General features: G+C 39.0%; 1 protein-coding gene across 1 annotated transcript; it reads right to left on the reverse strand.

Annotated features, from left to right (window-relative positions):
- Positions 1-480: 480 nt before the first annotated feature.
- On the reverse strand, positions 481-11,350 carry LSMEM1 (leucine rich single-pass membrane protein 1). Its single transcript, XM_081284583.1, has 4 exons — positions 11,029-11,350; positions 7,382-7,513; positions 5,563-5,691; positions 481-1,956 (listed from the first exon to the last, which is right to left on the reverse strand). The coding sequence occupies exons 2-4, from the start codon at positions 7,506-7,508 to the stop codon at positions 1,826-1,828; spliced, it is 387 nt and encodes a 128-aa protein (XP_081140709.1). The 5' UTR covers positions 7,509-7,513; positions 11,029-11,350; the 3' UTR covers positions 481-1,825.
- Positions 11,351-15,779: the final 4,429 nt, after the last annotated feature.

A 15,779-nucleotide genomic window follows, 5' to 3' on the forward strand; every position in this document is an offset into this window, starting at 1 on the left:
GGAGCTGTGATGAAGTTTCCAAGACTAAGGGTCAAAGGTGTCATGATGCAATCCAGGCAGGACAGTGAAGATCCAAAAAGGTGAACAAAGTGATTTATCCACTTCTTCATTTTGCTAAAATGATAATTTTTTTAAAATGAAGATCATTTATATTTGGGAATGGTGGTGCATGCCTATAATCCCAGCTACTCGGGAGCTGAGGCAGAAGAATCAAAGTTTGAAGCCAACCATAGTGATTTACAGAGACCCTGTCTCAAAAAATAAAAAGGGCTGGGAATGTAGCTCTACTTCTGAGCTACATTAATATCATAAAATATTTTTTAAATGATCATTTATTATTGAGCATAATATATGTACATTGGGTAAGCAGAAATGGAAAAGGGCATAATAAGAGCAAACAGATAGAAATGAGTATTTTGGGGGGATGGGTACTAGGGATTGAACTCAGGGGCACTTGACCACTGAGCCACATCCCCAGCCCTTTTTGTATTTTATTTACAGACAGGGTCTCACTGAGATGCTTAGTGTCTTGCTTTTTGCTGAGTCTAGTTTTGAATTCACAATCCTTCTGTTTCAGCCTCCTTAGCGGCTGGGATTGCAGGCATGTGCCACTGGGCCTGGCTAAGAAATAAATATTTTTAAGGGTCATTGTATCAGATCCCCAGTGATTCCTGAAACAGCTATACAACAGATAACAAATGACTTTTGCCACACCCTATCAACAGCTCAATAAGAGTTGTTCCACAAATACAAATTTTAGGTTTGAAAATGTTCTGCATGGTTCCTGTGAACTTTAAGAAAAAGAATATACACAGTACAAATGTTTTTGAGTGCAAAACTGGGTAAACAAATTCAGAAACTTAAAATGACAGAGTTGCAATACAATTTTCAATTGACTTGTACATGTATTTAGACTAAATAAAAAGACCCATGCTTTTTAGACTCATTTATTTCACACCCTCTTTTATGTCAGATACCATGTGTCTTATTTTGCTATAAGAAGATAGTTTCCAAATATTCTAAGTATATAATTTCCTACTGTAGTTTAGCAAAGGCCACAAACTTATCAGATTTCCTCCAAATTAATGAGCAGGGTACTGAAGGGCTTCTTTTTTCATGAGAAACAAAGTAAATGTATCTTACCTAATTCCATAAAACTACATCTCCCTAGTCCCCATGAGACTAGAATGGCTCTAGAGTAGCATGATTCACACATAGAAGAAACTCAGTAAACACCAGTTATTAATCAGGCTTTCTCTGTTGATTCCTGGCCCCACCATACTCACATAACTCCTACCCATGTTTCCACCAGCAATCACTGACAGCAATCAACTCTGAAGCCTGCCCATCACTGACCCTGGGGAAATAGTCAAAGCCTGATGACCTAAGAATGTCTTTTGTTGACGAAAGCCATCACCTAGTTCCCTTCTGCTCAGGTAATTGAATGAATCTCTCAGGCTTTCACAGGAATCTGCACAGGCATATGGCGTCAAACTTTCATCGACAGTGAACCTATTCTACACCAAACTCCTCTAGTAAGATAAGTTGTATATACAAAGCCGAATTCCTGGTTTCTGTTGATTCTCCTGCATGCTAGCCAACCACCCTAACCCCATTAAAGCTGGAGCACCCTACCAGAAAATAAGGCTGAGACCTACCCAACCCTTTCTAGCTGCTGTCCTAAAGCTTGCCTAGGAGTTGCTCATATTCCTGGCTGGTTTTAATGATCAGATAATCCATTGCCCTTTCTCAGCCCTTGACCCAGTGCACCCCAGGAAAGTGAGGAGCTCCACGTGTTTGCTGATGCCCTTGGAAAATCATTTCTCTAATTCTTCTCCAAGTCCAGTTGGTCGAGTCGCTTTATGATCATGTTGTTGATTTTCTTTAGGTCATCTATGTCCCTTCCATCAGCTGTTAGTCTTCTGGACACATCATCCATCTTGTTTCCAGTTTGAACTTGAAAATGGAAAACAGACTGTGTTATACTGGTTTCCAGTATGTTCCACCAGGGCTCATCTGAGTGCTGAGAGGCACTCTTGGCAAACCCCCTGTTCCATTATCCATGGATTCCAGAAACCCAGGAGAGAAACTGGAGAAGAGTGAAGGTGCACATTAAATGAATTATTTTTACAACCTCTTAGTGCCAGTCTAGACCACCCCTGGTAGCTCCACCCAGGTTTTGGCTAAGAAAGATATGTCTATGAGAAATCAAAGAAAACTGCCAATGTGCCTGATTATTTATCCAGAAGCGATTGTTATATTGCCGCATTTCCAGGCCCATTCTCAGGAAAGGGCTTTTGCTCGTCATTTGGAAAATGACATTCTCTGGGTTCCAGCCTATTTTGACATGTCTGTTGATTCTAAATTACCAACTCATAATGAATGTTTAATCATTCCCCTCAGATCACTCCTGAGAATAGAGCACAATATTTTCCAAATAAACAGAACCCCTGCAGTATAGTAAGCTGGGAATGTAAACCTTTGAGGTCTGTTAATTGGAATTAACCTTTCTAAGAAATGCTGCACAGAATCAATGCTTTATCTTTGAACTCCTTAACATTTCCATTTCAGGCATTTTTTTTCCTCAAAACTATCTTCTGGGACCTAATAGTGTTGATAACATGCTGCTGGGCTTGGCTGATAAACTAGCTGTTAGAGGTTCACCTCCCAGCCTTGGGGCAAATTGGCTGCCCTGTGCTTACTTCTTGCTCATGTCTGAAAAATTACATTGGATGAAACATGGTCCAAGACATGAGAGAAGTGTCTTAATTGAGCTTTGCTGCTCAGCTAGGCAGAGCTGCTACTCGCTTCTGGGGAAAGTGTGAGACTGAAACAAATCCATGACATATGAAATAATTTCTCCTCTCGCAACCCTTCTACATAGCCCAAACCCAGAAGGAAGGAGCAACCATGCTTGCCTACCTCTGTTCCACAGTGCACCAGTCCTGAAATAAATTCCATAAAAAGAGAAAGGGTTCCATGTATAAAAGAGTCAGAGCAAAAATATATGCCCACCTGCCCCTTGGAGATGCTTCTGCACAGGAAGCAAAGAAACACCCTGAACATTACCTAAGCCAACAGTTCTCAAACTCATTTGACCACGAAGACACCCCCCTCTTATTTTATTTTTTCCAAAAAGGCAACACTTATCCCATGGAACTAGCATTCTGTGGAATATGCTGCTTGGCTACTCTTGCTACCATGGGCAGATAGGAATCCATAGTAATGTATTCTTGCTGTCTGTTATTCCTCGTTAGTGCAGAGATTATAACAAAAACATAAGGCCCAATGGTTTAATAAGAATGTAATCAGTATATAATAATCTTAATTCTCTTGTGTCACAATGCCAGAGTTATAAAGAATATGTTATCTCACTTCAATTAAATAGTGGGATTAAGGTTGTGGCTCAGCAGTAGATTGCCCACCTAGTACATGTGAGACACTAGGTTCAATCCTCAGTACCACATATGAATGAATAAAATAAACATATTGTGTCCACCTACAACTAAAAAAAATTTTAAAAAGAATACACATTTGCAGTGAATCCCAGGGCAGCAAAAATGGTTTTCCTATTAAAGATAAGGACAGATCAAGTTCATTTACAGATGCCTCTGCCAACTCTGGTGTAATACTGGATTAAGGTGTATCTGAAAACCACAAGCAGATTTTATACTTATTGCATCTCAGGCAGTGGAACTCACAGGAGCTCTAGAGCCCAACAGGCCAGGGTTTGAATCCCAGGTCTGTCTCTGTAAGCCCCATGAACATGGAGAGGTGATATCTTTGAGCCTTAGTCTTTCATGAGGAAATTAACCCACCTTGAGGGATAGAGTAAAGTCTTAAGATAATCATATGTATAGCACTGAGTAATTGTCCAATAAAGAGACACAATTCACATTATCTTTTGGTTTCTTACTTAATGTGACTTTTTCCTCAATATAAAATGCTCAAGGCAAATAAAAAGAATCCTATTTAAACAAGAAGAATAGGAAAGAGCATAGCGTTTGATATCAGAAAGTATTTTTAAGCCCCAATTTGGCTCTTATTAGCTATGTGACCTTGGGTATATTAAGCTTCATTTCCAGCATAATAATGGATCCTATGCTAGCTATACAGATTTTAGAAGGTTTTGAGCATTTGTTACTATCATTTCCCTTAATCTTGCCTCTTACCCCACAGAAAAGAGAATTTCCTATGGTCTGCTCACTTGTCTAGAGACATAACCAAAATTCCTTACTAGTTTAACAGGGTCATTACCCCTGTCAGAGGTGGCAGGCAGGACATTAATTTATGTTGGAATAACATGTCAAAATAGCAAGCCAGGTGCTCTTCCTGACCCTGCAGGCTCAGGGGCCAACCCTCCCACAATTGGTAGCTACCAATTGGTAGCTAGTTCACAATTACTGTAATAATTTACATGCTAGCTTCTAAGTGCACAAGGCACCAGCTGGGTGAGAGAGAAGCAATTAAATATCACCCCTCCCCACCAGCCCCAACCCCAACCCCTGAGGCTAAAGACCTTGAGGCAGGAAGGAGGAAGGAGGAAGGCCTTGTTGGGGAAGAAGACAGGTTAGATATAACTCAAGGATGGTGCACTCTGCCCACTTTCCTCCTCTCATCACCTCTAACTCCACCTCCTCAGCTCCTGAATAAACTCAAGAGACAATCCAAAGATGAGATCCCATTTCTCATTCAGAATCACTGAAGGCTGTAAGCATGAAAGGGCAGAAGAAATGACAGGGTGGAGGATCCAGGCAAAAGTGTCAAAGATGACCTCCTCCCCTAAAGGTCCTTGCATTCTTCAGGAATCTGGGAAAGAACTGAACAATTACAAACGATAGTACACAGAGATGAGCTGAGAGAGGAAACTGGGGAGCTCTGTGGGAGGGACCACATGCAGAAGGATGGGACAGCATGGCAGATGGAACTGCACCTCTCCCCTACCCAAGGCAGAGAGCCAGACAGCACTGATGGCTCAGGGGGTCTCTAGGCTGGGAGGTGATGTGGGAAAGCTGGTGTCACCATTCAACTAACATGCGCATCCCAGGCCAAGAGCAAACAGAGAAGGTTATAATAGGAGCAGACACCAGCCTGGTCAGTGTCAACCTGGAAACAGCTGTTGTGGTCACAGCCCCAACATCACCTCAGGTACTTTGATTTGATTTCTGGATGATATTCAAATGAGAGAAATTGAGATGGGGTTTGAACCCTGAGTGTGACTACATGTAATAAATCTGATTTTAATGGTAGCCAACTGACCCTGCTGCCCGATGGAGTAGCTAGGTTTCCCAAGGGAGAAACTTAAATGTTATATTAATATTTAGCATACATGTCTGTGACCTTCAAGCACTGTGCCCTTGTGCAGTAGGCTTGTGCCCCAGGGACCATATCCCTGAGCAAAGGGATTCACTCGAGGTGTTCATTCCCCTTGTGTTTTCCAGGGGAAACTTTGACTTCCAGAAAGCACTGACTCATCCCAAGGGCAAAGTTGAACAACTGACTAGGAAAACCAGCTATGCATCATGTGCACTTAGTAATGAAAACCCTGCTGGTGGTACTTACTTATTAGAAATATCACGAAGAAAATCAGTGCCAAGCTGACGATCAGTGCAATTAGCAGCCCCATAAAGAAGAGACTCCGCCTCCCATTTCCTGAGCGTGTGCCAAAATCTGGGATTTTCTCTTCAAGAGCTAATAGGAAACAAACAAAAACAGTGAAGACAAAAACTCCTCAGCACACAACTTGTCAGCAGAAAGGAACAGCAGCTCATTGTTAGAGACATGAGTAATGAATACACCCATTTTCCTTCTGACAGTCCTGGAAAGTGATTTATGTGTTAGGAATGTCTTTGGATGGGTACAATTTTTGGAATTGTTTACCTTCCTCTCTTTTGGTATTCAAAGAATGAGCAAGGGTAAGCTACTAATCAAGCCTCTTTGGAAAGTTTTTTTAAGACTGTGTTAGTACTGAAGTAGCAGGACATGGATTGTTATTTGGGGGAGGGAATAAAGAAGTGAAAGATTAAGAGTGACAGAGGCTCTATAGTCCTCCCATAGTAACCCAGGAGCAAAATAGAGCTGGGTGTGGGCCACCTGCCTTGGGTGGAAATTGAACACTCTGGGCTGTCTCCCAGGAAGTCCCTTTTATTATAGGAATAATCAAGCATGCCTACACCCATTTAAACAAAAGTGGTCCTGATATTTTTTGGTTTCTTAAAACTGTTTTTAAGATGGATATCCTCTGAAATCAGGGTTCTTTCCAATATTTTGAGTTGAACTGAGAATCCAACCTGCTCATAAAATAGCTTGGTTCACCCAAACCTTGAATTGTCTGCATCCAGTAACCTTTTTAAGGCCTAGGTCCCTACCAGCTCTGAGATTAAACTGAGTAAGAAATATGAAAACTGGGGTAGTGGAGATCATTGAATTACTTTTTTGTATGCTCTCCTACTTTGAATTGGTCCCACACATTGTGCTCCTGGATTGTGGATAAACAAATGGCTTAAGTCCCATGCCCTATAAGTACATCCTATATCATCCCCCTTATTGACACCCACACACTCGCTTTTATTAAGATTGACTGCAATAAAAATGATGAAGACCTGAACCCATTTAAATGATGAGAAAACCAAAAACTGAGAAATGATTTAGAAGGGGAATGATAGATATAAAACTGGGATAGTAAGTTGGGAGTACACAAAAAAAACAAAAGGCAAGTGAGCAATTCACATTAGGGTTGGTTCAAACATCAGCATTTAAGATAGAAAAGAAGGGGCTCAGAGGGTCTGGTAGAACTCATTTATAATATTTAGTGAGCAGCATACACATTTAGTATTCAGCAGATTTTGTCCACCCCGAATATTTTTCTAACTATTTAATTGGGCAATTTGTAATTCAGAAGGAGAAAATGAAGTTGATTCTTTTGCCCAAGAGAATTTTAATGCTATTTTTATAACTGGTGAATGTGTTGAGCATTTTCTCAGCAATACGCTATGAAACAAAACCCCTGGGGGGAAGGTGGGCAGTATCGAGGACCTAGCTGTGGTCACTAAGAAGCATTACAACAGATAACAGATGCATGAGCAAGCCTCGAGAATCCAGCTCAGCAGCCTTCACCTTTCTCGGGGACAGAAACATCACAAGATTTTTCCAGGATTTTTAAAGAGTTCAAATCTTCCTTAGGAGCCAAGAAAGCTCATAATCCCATGGGTATTCAAAGAACAAAAGCAATACCTGCCTAATGATAAATAGCATTTCCAATGCCAAGCTATACCTACCACCCCAACCCCTACCCAACACCCACAAGTCCACTTTTGCCTTTGCCATTTTTAGGCAGCCTGGATGCCAGGAAGGGCCACCAAGCCACCAGGGGCACACATACGGAAAAGATGTTGTGATCCAGCAGGATAGAGGTTTAGTTTGTTTAAGTTATTAATGGAATCCACGACATAAAGCTTTCCATCTTCGTGAATGTCACGAGATCCAGTGTCCTGGAAAGAATGATTCATTGCCCCTGGAAAAAAAAGTGACATTAAAAACAAGGGGCTGGGCTGTGGAACTCCACAAGAACCAGAGGCATCAGGAAACTAGACAGGCAGACAAAGACCCACCCACAAATGCTGTTTTCAAGTAAGGGTCTGACTTTGCTTATCCAGAGGAAAATATCCCTTTTGATGGACAACTTTCTAATTCTTTTTGCTTTCTTGCCAGGAAGCTCATGGTCAAATGTATGGACCAGTTTCTAAAATTTTACAACTATTTATGCCCTGCTTATTTGCCTATACTCTTTTCTCTTCCTTAGATTGCTCAGTTCTACCTATTTCCCCCTGGATCTTGTTTTTTATTTTGTAATCTATTTAAAATTTTTCCTCTTTTATGACACTGTTCATGCTCCAGTGAGATGCCTTAAATCCTTTGTGCAGGAAGACTAGCTATAAATATAAAGATTGGCTGTGGCCAAAATCATTCTGAAAGAAGAAAACATTACTGTGAGACCTTTCTAGTTGCAGGAGGCTTTAATACAACATTGTAACTTTATATTCTCCCTCAAAATGGCATGAGTCCTGACCCTCAAATCTATTCTTTAGCCACTAGCTGACTGTGGGTTTCTAGGACACAATCTTAGTAAACTTAGATGATGTAGAGAGAACGCTGCTAGATTCTAGTTCAATGACTTGAAAAGCTTACTCTTCTTTCATGGTAACATAGGTTTTTAGGTCTGGGAAGGATTTTAGACCTGCTTTAAGTCCAGCCCTTATCCTCTCCACAAATGAGGACATTGGAGGTCAGCCAGGTAAATGCCCCAAATCATGTATTTAGCTAATAGCAGAACTAGAATCAGATTGCTGTTCAAAATCACTGGGTCTTCCCTCCTGCTAATTTTCTATTCAACACCCTCCCTAATCCTTTTTCAAGCTGCCTTTGGTGATGCACACACGCCTATGATCCAAATGACTCAGGAGGCTGAAGCAGGAGAATTGCAAGTTTCAGGCCAGCCTCAGCAACTCAATGAGAACCTGTCTCAAAATAAAAAATGAAAAGGGCTGGGGATGTGGCCCAGTGGTAGAGCAACTGGGTTCAATCCCCAGTACTCTAAAAAACAACAACAACAAAAGACTTAGCACAAACCATCTCTTATGAGAGAACTGAACTTTTTGTGTGCCCTGGCTGGCAGCTGAGCATTCTTATTCTATCAGAATATCTACAGCACCTCATTGCATTTGTTGGCTGACATCTTTGATTTCCTCAACAGACTGAAAATTCCTTAGGGTAGGGAACAATCCTATTCAGTGCCACATTTATAAGCCCTTGACTTCTGTTAGTTAAGCTGGAACACCTAAAATATTTATTTAGGGGTGTAACCCATCTGAAAAGACTTTTGAGGCAGTTAGTAAGTACACTAACAGAATTAAGGCTAAGGGAAAAATGCTAATGTGATATCTATTTGGACTCCAGTAAGGTCAGTGCAATAAATATTGTAGCTGCCTATAGGTGGCAACACACTGTTTACTTCCTGATAATATTTATTTTTTTTTCCTTTATTACCCAGCTACAGAATGAAAATTATAATTAGAGTTAGGAGAAAACCAAATCCAGTGGGTGGGGGCGGTATAAATCTTTAGAATATCTGGAAAAAATTGTCAGCCATTTACTAAACACCTTAAATTACACTATAAAATATTAAAACCCAGCCATTTCCCAGTAATACCTACAACCTATCTGTACTTGTGAAAAATATGCTCTCAGGACCCTAGATAAGAAATCCAGTAAGCTGAAAAAGTCATGGACTAATCTTTAACATTTTTTCCTTAAGGTTTTTCAGAGTTAAAACTAAAAAGTGTTTTCATTCCTGAAAATTTAATTAACAAGAACACATAATTTCTTGGGGCTGGGTCTGGAGCTCAATGGTGGAGCGCCAGCCCCAAACGTGTAAGACACTGGGTTCTATCCTCAGCACCACATAAAAAATAAAAAATAACATATTGTGGCCATCTACAACCAAAAAAATTTTAAAAAGAACACATAATTTCTTGAATATTTTAAACAAAATGCTACTGAACCACATTAGATACCTAATTCCAAATACATTTCTGTAACCTTCCTAAGGGAAAGACATGACATGATAATCAAATGAAAAAAAACACAAAAACAAAAACCCAACAGCAGCAGCAGCAGGCAGCAGCAAATAGAGTAAAAGGACGTTAGAGATAAATTTTAACTTTGCAGTAAAACCAAGGATCAAAAGTATTAACTGCAAGGTCACAGATTTTCTAAACCCTCCTAAACGTGTTTAATATCTTATCATCTCTATTATTTATTATCCTAAATACTAATATTTGACCAGGAAAAATGTTTGTGTCATGTCATAGGATCATCACTCCAAACAAACATAGCTTCTATTTTAGGCTTGGTGACTGACGCATGCTTCTTTGGATCTCTGACTTAATATCCTTGAGCCTTAGCTTTCCCTTCAGGAATGTGACTGCTCTTGCTTAAATCCAATACAGAAGCATAATCCGTGTTGAACAAAGCAGAGGATTAGCTAGGAAATCAGAGCTAAAAAACTGACTCATGAGGAACAGTCCAGCTAATGAAATCTCCGAACTACTGACCTTGCCACCTAGTTAGAAGGGGATTCCAAAAAATCTAAAACAGCCTATGCTAAGTAGTGCTCTGAAAGAATATTTCTTCAGAGTGAAGACACAATGCAAGTAGATGCTATTTCAATATATTTTTTAATGAAAAGCAACAACATGCAAATAGAAACAAAGAACTGGCAGAGAACCCTAAGTTGGGTGTGGCCTGTGGCCACCAGGAGCCTGCAAATGATTCAGTTAGTAAATGGATATAAGATCACATGGCTTGAAAAGCAGGAATCACAGCTGTTTGACACCCAGTGGTTTCTATCTTTGGCATCTCCAAATGAGGGCATCTGGGAACAACCAATGCTGGAGAACCAGTGTGGCCAGCAATTCTGGTCATACTAACTCAATCCTCCTTCCGGACTCCAGGGTGCAAATTTGCTTATTCACCAAGATTGACCAAAGTGGCATCCTTTTATAAGAACACTGATACCTTTGACTGAAACATGTAAGTAATTTGTTTCTTCTAGTTTAGATCATTGCTAACAGCCGAGTTTGGGGAATGTAAGAATTTTTTCACTACCTACAAATAAATATCCTCACAAATAAAGATAGCTGTCTATGAAAAATTGCTTTGTGCTTTATTTTTTCCCTGCAGGTGCTTGGTATCATACCACAAAAATAACTCACACTGATATTGCTTGCCAGAAAATCAGAATTGTTACAACAGGACTTAATTCAAAGCTAATAAGCAGCTTTGAATCATGGTAATTTGTTCTTTAATTCTATTTCAGTCAATGCCTCTTCAGATTCAGGAAGTAACTTTTAAAATCCAGTTTAAATCATTTCTATTGAAAGTTAAAAGCACAGGGCACATGCAACAACAATTTCCCAAACTCAAGAATCATCATTTAGTTTCAGAGTAATAGCATGCAAAATTACTTACAAAAATCTGAGCTTTGCTTGGTTACCAGGAAAAAACAACTAATTACTCAGGAGCAACTACAACACAAAATGTTTTACAAATTCTGTAGGTCTTTCTTTGCCTTCCTGCAGAGCCCAACTGTTTCCGTGAGGCCCATAAACTCTAGCATAAAACTGGTGACCTGTTTAGTGTTTATTTATCCAAGCAATGTAAGATTCCAAATACTAACTTTCCCCATAATATCTAAGGTTTTCAATTAATATATAACTGAAACTATGCTCTAAAACAACAACAAAACACCACTCCCCAATTGAGTTGGTGATTGGTGAGATTCTTATTAGACTGAAATTAATGTCCTTATTTGGCTGATGCAACTGTAAGCTGACACCACATTTCCAGCACTTCTGTCATGGCGTACTCCTGTATATAAATATCTTGCAGCAGGCAGGAGCTGCTACTGTGATGACTAACTTGCAACCATTCCTGACCAAACAGAGAACTGCAATAAGTAGGGAGAGAGTACTACTGTGTCATCCTAACTAGGATGATGGCAGGAATGTTAAGTTAGCTTTCTATTACTACAACAAAATACCTGAGATAAAGAAACTTTTAAAGAGGAAAGGTTTATTTTGGCTCAGTTTTAGAGATTTCAGTCCATGGTCACTTGGCCCCACTGCCTTCAGAACTGTGGCAAGGAAGAACATTGTGGTAAAGATCACATGGCAGAGGAAGCTGCTCGCCTATTGGAGGCCAGGAAGTTAAGGAGACAAGAAGGGGCCAGGATACCAATATACCCTTCCAGTGCACACCCCGAACAACTCAACTTCCTTCTACCACCTCCCAATCCTACCATAAGCTAGAGATCAAGCCTTTAACACATGGGCTGATGGGAGACACTCAAGATCCAAACTATAGCAGCAAATGACTCTAGGACTTAAGTAGCTACAAAATTGAGTGGAAAGACTACATTGCAGTAGACCCACTGCAGGTGAAGGAAATGTCTCAACCTCATCTCCTTTTCAAAGGCTTTCTTCTGAGTTTTGTATATTCTCCTTTTTCAAGAATGTCAGTCTTTCACTTGTATGGTGACTTCACAAGCATGCCAAGGAGCTTTTGCCCTTTGGCGTACATAAAAGATGTTACAGTAAGGTTTGAGAGCACAGGTATAAACTATTCCAGTATATTAAAGGTTTCACTGTAAACAGATTTGTAGTCCTTTATAATCCTACTTGCCAACTAGACGGACCTATCTTTGGAACTTTTTGCACATCATTTAGAAAATGTGTGCTCTCCAAAGCTCCCTTTACACCTAATTTCCATAGGGACTTCATTCTGCTGTGGGGGAAAGATCATTTTCTCAGGCCTCATCTCTACCCAAGAACAAATTTATTGATGAAGAGTATGGAATTAGTAACAGTTTTCTCCAAAATCTAATTACACATTTAAAAACTGATAAATTTCTTTAATAAAAATGCTATTTTTTTTGCCATGCCTAGAATTTATAAAGCCTACCAACTACTGTCATAAATCACCTATCTTTTGAAGAAACAGAAGTATCTGCCTTGTTTTTCCCTCTTTCCTATAACCTTATAATCTCAAGTATTAATCCCTGTCAGAAATAAGGAATATGGATATTAAAAACTTTTTTTTTTTTGGTACTGGAGAATGAATTCAGACTTGCTATGCTAGGCAAGCCCTCTACCACTGAATCAAGCCTTTAATTTTTTATTTTTGAGATAGGGTTTTCAAACTAAGTTGCCCAGACCGACCCCTCATACTTTAGATCCTCCTGCCTCAGCTTCCTGAGTAGCTGGGATTATAGGTGTGCACCATTGCACCCAATTCAAGACTAAGAAATTTAATAGTCAAAGGATATATACATTGTTAAATGGCAAAGATAAAATATGAATCCAAACATCATATTAATGTCTGAATTCAACTGTACATCGATGAGGGTGATGAGACTGGCTTTAGATTACCAGAAACCAATTGAGGAACAAAGCAAGACATGCTATATCTTATCTGTTATGTACCTGAAGAAAATAATTCTCATATGTCATTTAATCTGGGGACATTTTCAAGTACTTCTTGCTTACTCTTTCAAATACTATTCTCAGTGTATCTAGATTAAATTCCCAGGAAATTAAGTAAATGCCATCAGACTTGAGTCATAGATATTAATTCAAAATTAATTCTTGAGCCTCAAAATAGGGCAGGAACCATATCAAATTCCTTCAAACCAGCAAGATTAACCAAATCTCAAGCAATGAATGACTGGCATATCACAACAGCATTTTATTACTTTCAAGAAATTCATGCATTCTATAAGAGTTCCCTTGCAAATCACCCATCAGATACATTAAAAAGTCCACCCATCTATGTAAATTCAACATTCAGGCTAACTCATCTTTCTTCCTCCCAAAGCCTGAGAAGTAAGGCAGAATATTAAGAAAAATAACACAACCACAAAAATGAAAATAGGAGGCAACAATACTGAAGGGATTCAACAAATGTTCTGAACATAGAAAGAAGAGTGGAACCTGACTTAGAACTATCATTGATTAGTGAGCTGAATGACCCTCAGAATTCAGGCAGGCTTATAACCTGGAGGCAAGAATGCAGCATGGTGCTAAATTCCAGCAAGTAATGATAACCAAAATAAAATGTAAGAAGATTGGAAAATTGTGGTTAATGAAATGTTCCAAAAAAAAAAAAAATCAGAAAAAGAGTAAGAGTCATCTAAGGAGCTCATGCAACACAGAAAATAGGAAGGGAAGGGAGAGAGGAAAAACAATTATTTTCCAGATTGTCAAGCCCACCAAAGCACTTTTTAGAACCCCACAAAGCAATTTTAAAAGCAAAAGACAAAACAAAATCACGGCAAATCTGAAAATTTTGCTAACTAGAAAACAATCCTTTTAAAATTCTTGAGTACAATTATTTGTCTGCCGCAGTCTTGGCTGGGCACACAATCACGAGCCACTCAAGCAGGAACAAAACTTTATTTTGAAAAAGCCGCCAACACTCTCAGCGCCAGCAAGCAAAAAAACCGGTCCTCCCACGCGGGCGTCTAACCGGAACCGCCGTCTCCCGGAAAACCGGGGTCCCCGGACCTCCCCCGGAATTTCCTCCTACTATCCTTCCCCAACCAATGGGAACTCTCCATGAGTCCCCGTAACATGAGTCCAGTAGTAGGCCAAGGTGAACAGCAGGAGCCCAATTTGCATATGAATGTAAATCTTAGCATAATAATACCTCAGTGGCTAGCTGGCTTTACAACCAAAGGTGCCATACATCATATATTTTGCTTGTGGCTCCTAGCATTTGTCAATTAATCTTTTTTAAATCCTGAACTTGATTTTTGATGTATAATTTCATACACTGAGCATATTATTTCATAAACATTAAGCCACAAAATAATTAATCCCATATGTATTCCTTTCCAAGACACTCATTAAGGAAGTACTCTACTGTAACAAGTTAACTAAAATGAAGACATGAAGTCCAGAAAACAAATCCCCAGGATAGTGAAGTTTCAGGAAAACAATTATGCATTAAGATGAAAGAAAATAAGTCTCCACTGAATCAAGTAAAAAATGAAGGACTTTAACAAATTTATTTAGACCTTGAAAGAACTGATGATGTACATAAAGTAAAATAACAGTATTAATCCAGGACAAAATGGTGTATTAGAATGAAAATGTAAGCACACTAAATTAGTTCATATAATCACAGTAATGCAAACAGTGACATTTGAAGAATAAGAAGACAAAAGAATTATCTTCCCTGTCACAATAGGAAGTTGACAAATGTCTAAAATAATAGTTATAGAAGCATGTTACTTAGAAACATGAAACCAAAGTGCTAAAAAATTAAAAAATAAAAAACACACAAAAAACCCTGAAAGCTAAACTGCTAAATCTCTTCTGGTATGAGAAAAGATGGAATGGGGGGTGGAGTGGGGCTGGGAGAGAGTGTCCTTATAAGCCTTTAGGTATTATCAAACTGTGTGTAAATAAAAATTCAATAATATTTAAAAATATTATACAAACATGAAACAGAAAATGTAGGGACAAAACCCTATTATTTGAAGTCTCTTCCATGATTCTAGCCTACTTGGAATATAAAGAAGTAACAATAAACAGACCTAAGTTTTAGATTCCAATCTGCTTCCTACTGTGCTGTATCAGAGAGATGGAATTCCATAAGTGACACCATAGCCAGCCAATGATTTTCAATTAGTAGGTACATCACACCTTCCAGGAGTTGTTGGGGATGTGGGAATGAAAAAAATTCTTTTGGAAAAAAAATCTGAAGTGATTTTGACATTTCTTTCTACAATGTATATAATTCCCATCCCTCACTGTTTCTACAGCAAAAAAATCAAAGGAACGAGTATATGGATTCCAAACTGCATGTGTTGCTTAAGCTATATGATTTTAACAATTAAATTTTAATGCATTGTCAACAGTGTTCAACTTTTCAAAAATAAAACATCTCATCATAACGACAACCTAGTAATAATATTCTCAGTAGTTTTAATCCCAATTTTACAATGCTGCAGGGTTTTTTCATACTAATTTTTTTTTTTTTTTTTTTTTTTTTTTTTTTTTTTTTAGAGAGAGTGAGAGAGGAGAGAGAGAATTTTTTTAATATTTATTTTTTAGTTCTCGGCGGACACAACATCCCTGTTGGTATGTGGTGCTGAGGATCGAACCCGGGCCGCACGCATGCCAGGCGAGCGCGCTACCACTTGAGCCACATCCCCAGCC

This window comes from Spermophilus citellus, assembly GCF_964194105.1.
Source record: "Spermophilus citellus genome assembly, chromosome: 3".
In the NCBI taxonomy this organism is placed as follows: domain Eukaryota; kingdom Metazoa; phylum Chordata; class Mammalia; order Rodentia; family Sciuridae; genus Spermophilus; species Spermophilus citellus.